This window comes from Bombina bombina, chromosome 6 (genome assembly GCF_027579735.1).
Source record: "Bombina bombina isolate aBomBom1 chromosome 6, aBomBom1.pri, whole genome shotgun sequence".
Classification (NCBI taxonomy): domain Eukaryota; kingdom Metazoa; phylum Chordata; class Amphibia; order Anura; family Bombinatoridae; genus Bombina; species Bombina bombina.
Window position 1 is genome coordinate 959156048 of NC_069504.1, and position 3305 is coordinate 959159352.

The 3305-nt window shown below is 33.8% G+C and overlaps 1 protein-coding gene across 1 annotated transcript; it reads left to right on the forward strand.

The window, feature by feature from the left end:
* Positions 1-254: 254 nt before the first annotated feature.
* On the forward strand, positions 255-2948 carry LOC128663988 (protocadherin gamma-C5-like). Its single transcript, XM_053718610.1, is given in 2 exon segments — positions 255-2756; positions 2759-2948. Coding segments are annotated over 2 exon segments (2337 nt in total). The 5' UTR covers positions 255-515; the 3' UTR covers positions 2855-2948.
* Positions 2949-3305: the final 357 nt, after the last annotated feature.

Genomic DNA, 3305 nt, shown 5'->3' on the forward strand with positions numbered 1-3305 from the left:
ACATTTATACATTACATTCAATATGAAACATTATTAAATCAGTTGCTATATGCTGAATTCTACATAATCTTGTAATAATATAGACTAATTTACAGCTTTCTGTATTTTATTTGTAGAATAAAAATTTAAAAACATGGCTATTAAATGTTATTATCCTTACTTTTATCTGAAACACAATCCATAAACTGACAATCATCACACACGGTTGTATTTTTGACATTTCTGCTTGTTAGTCTTCATTAAAAATGAAGTTAACATTATTGGCCAGGAGAGGGCGAGCCTGTCATCCAATCATTTTTTTAGCTACACCAGTAGATCTGTTCATGACATTACCATCTACTCTCCTCCTCCTAACTCATACAATTACCCTCCCATTTTTTCACTGACACACAAAGGAGAGCTGTTGTTTTGCTGCAATTCTATGGATGTTTTAAATACATGGAAAAAAGGATTAAAACCTAAACTGCATACTCATGGGATTATAAAAGGATCTATATTTCCTAACATCTCAAGATATGGACATGAGAAGCTCTATAAATACTTGGAAATGGCAAGTAATATTATTCTTTCTTTGTAGCTGGGGCTGGGTCTCTGGGCAGCTTCGCTATTCTATTGTCGAGGAGTCAGAACCAGGCACATTAATAGGGAATGTAGCTCAGGATCTGGGAATAAACCAGGCAGATATTAATAAAAGACAGCTAAATCTGGGATCTGAAGGGAACAGCAGATTTTTCACTGTGGAAAGTGGAGCTTTGACTGTAAAAGAGAGGATTGATAGAGAAAATCTGTGTGGATCCATCTCAAGCTGTTTACTGTATTTAGAAATAGTAGCTGAGGATCCATTGGAATTGTTCAGTATAGAAATTGAAATTTTGGATATAAATGATAATTCTCCTGTATTTTTAAACAATAATCAAATTATTACAATTTTAGAATTATTTGCTAGTCCTGGAAAAATATTCCATTTAGAGACAGCAGAGGACCAAGATATAGGAACTAATAGTGTTACTCAGTACATATTAAATCCAAACCCCTATTTTTCTCTGTCTGTAAAGAATAGTAATGATGGAACACTAATTCCTGAATTAGTGCTAGAAAAAATTCTAGACAGGGAAGAAAAAAATGAATACAAACTTATACTTACTGCTACTGATGGAGGAGAAAACCCTCTAACAGGATCTTGTGAGGTTACTGTTATAGTTCAAGACATTAATGACAACGCACCAGTGTTTAATCAATCAATATATAAAATCAGTTTATTGGAGAACCTCCCATTAAACACAGTTATAATAAAACTTAATGCTACAGATTTAGATGAAGGCTCCAATGGGGAAGTTCAATATTCCTTTGTTCAACAAAGATTAAATGCAGCAACAGAAATATTTCATTTAAATCCACTAACAGGAGAAATATTTGTGAAAGGGAATATAGATTTTGAAAAATCTCGATTTTATGAATTAACTGTCAGAGCAACAGACAAAGGAGTCCCTAAATTAGAGGGACATTGCCTTATCCAGATTGAAGTACAAGATGTAAATGATAATACTCCAGAAATTATTTTTACCTCCAAGAAAAACGAAGTACCAGAAAATGCACCACTGGGAACTGTTGTTGGCTTTATCAGTGTCAGAGATAAAGATTCAGCGCTAAATGGAGAGGTAAAGTTAGATGTATCACCAAATGTACCTTTTAAATGCCAATCCTTTAAGAACCGATATTCATTAGTCACTAGTGGATATCTGGACAGAGAAAAGATCTCTCAATATACTATTAAGCTTACTGCATCTGATTTAGGTTCTCCAACTTTATTTAATTATACTGTGATTATTCTAAATATTTCTGATGTTAATGATAATCATCCAACATTTCTCCAGCCAGTTTATAATGCCTTCATCAAAGAAAACAATGGACCTGGCAGTTTGTTGTGCACTGTTTCTGCTACTGATCCAGATGAGGGCGCTAACTCAGATGTGTCTTACTCTATAGTTGAAAGCCAAATAGATGGTTCAGCTGTATCTTCTTTTGTGTACATTAACTCTCAAAATGGTAATATTTATGCACAGCGTGCTTTTGACTATGAGCAGATTCAGGTTTTACAAATCACAGCAAGAGCTGAAGATGCTGGATTCCCCAAGTTATTGTCTAATGTTTCAGTCTTCATATTCATCATGGATGCAAATGATAACGCTCCCTCTATATTATATCCACAATATTCAAGTGAGCTCATTGCACAGGAAAGTATTCCAAAATCAGCATCTGTAGGTTATTTGGTCACAAAAGTGTCTGCAGTGGATCAGGATTCAGGTCACAATGCCTGGATTGCATATAAGCTCATTGAGTCTACCAATAACAATTTATTTGAGATTTCAGGATACACAGGAGAAATTAAAACTGTACGTGATATCCATGAGGCTGATAATAATGAACAAAAACTTGTTGTTTTAGTCACTGACCATGGAGATCCATCCTTGTCAACTACAGTAACTATACATGTAAATATAATAGACAATTTAGTAAATGAAAGACCAAAATCCCAGGATTTCCATACTAATTCTAAACCTACACCAGACATAACTTTATATTTAATTATCTCACTGGTGGCAATCAGTTTGGTTTCACTTGTAACTTTTGTAATATTGCTTGTGAGATGCTTAAAAAGGGACAATTATGACAACAGTTGTGGGTCTTGTTTTTCTAACAAATCCCAACACAAACAGTATGCAGGAGAGTATCAGCCAACACTTTTCCTGAACACAGATGGAACCTTAAAATACATGGAAGTGAGAATGGCACCTACAGAACCTCAAGGACAATGTTACCAGGCCTGTTTTCCTACAGCATCAGAAAACAATGATTTTACCTTTATGAAGCCACTAAATTTCCCCCAGCTGAAAGAGATGGTTAATGAAACAGGGTCCACTTCTGATTCAAATTATTCTCCCAAACCAATTCAGGTGAGATGCAAATGTGATGTTTTTCCATTTCATTATTAAGCATCCTGAAATACTGATTTGAATTGTTAATAAATAAGGATTTCTGCTACCTATTTGCTTGCTGCATTTTGAGAGGCATGCAACTGCATTACTAAATTGTTTCTAAATAGGGAAAACACTATCCTAGAAAAACCTAAAATAATTTTGTTATAATAATTATTAATATCAATAAGTAGCTGCCGTGATGCTTCACATTGTACATATTTTCTTAATCTCTTAATATTTTCCATTTAAATAAGTGAGAAACTGTACAGCAAGATAATCTAAAATGATGTCAAAATATTATTGAGCTAGTGATAATGATAAATTTAA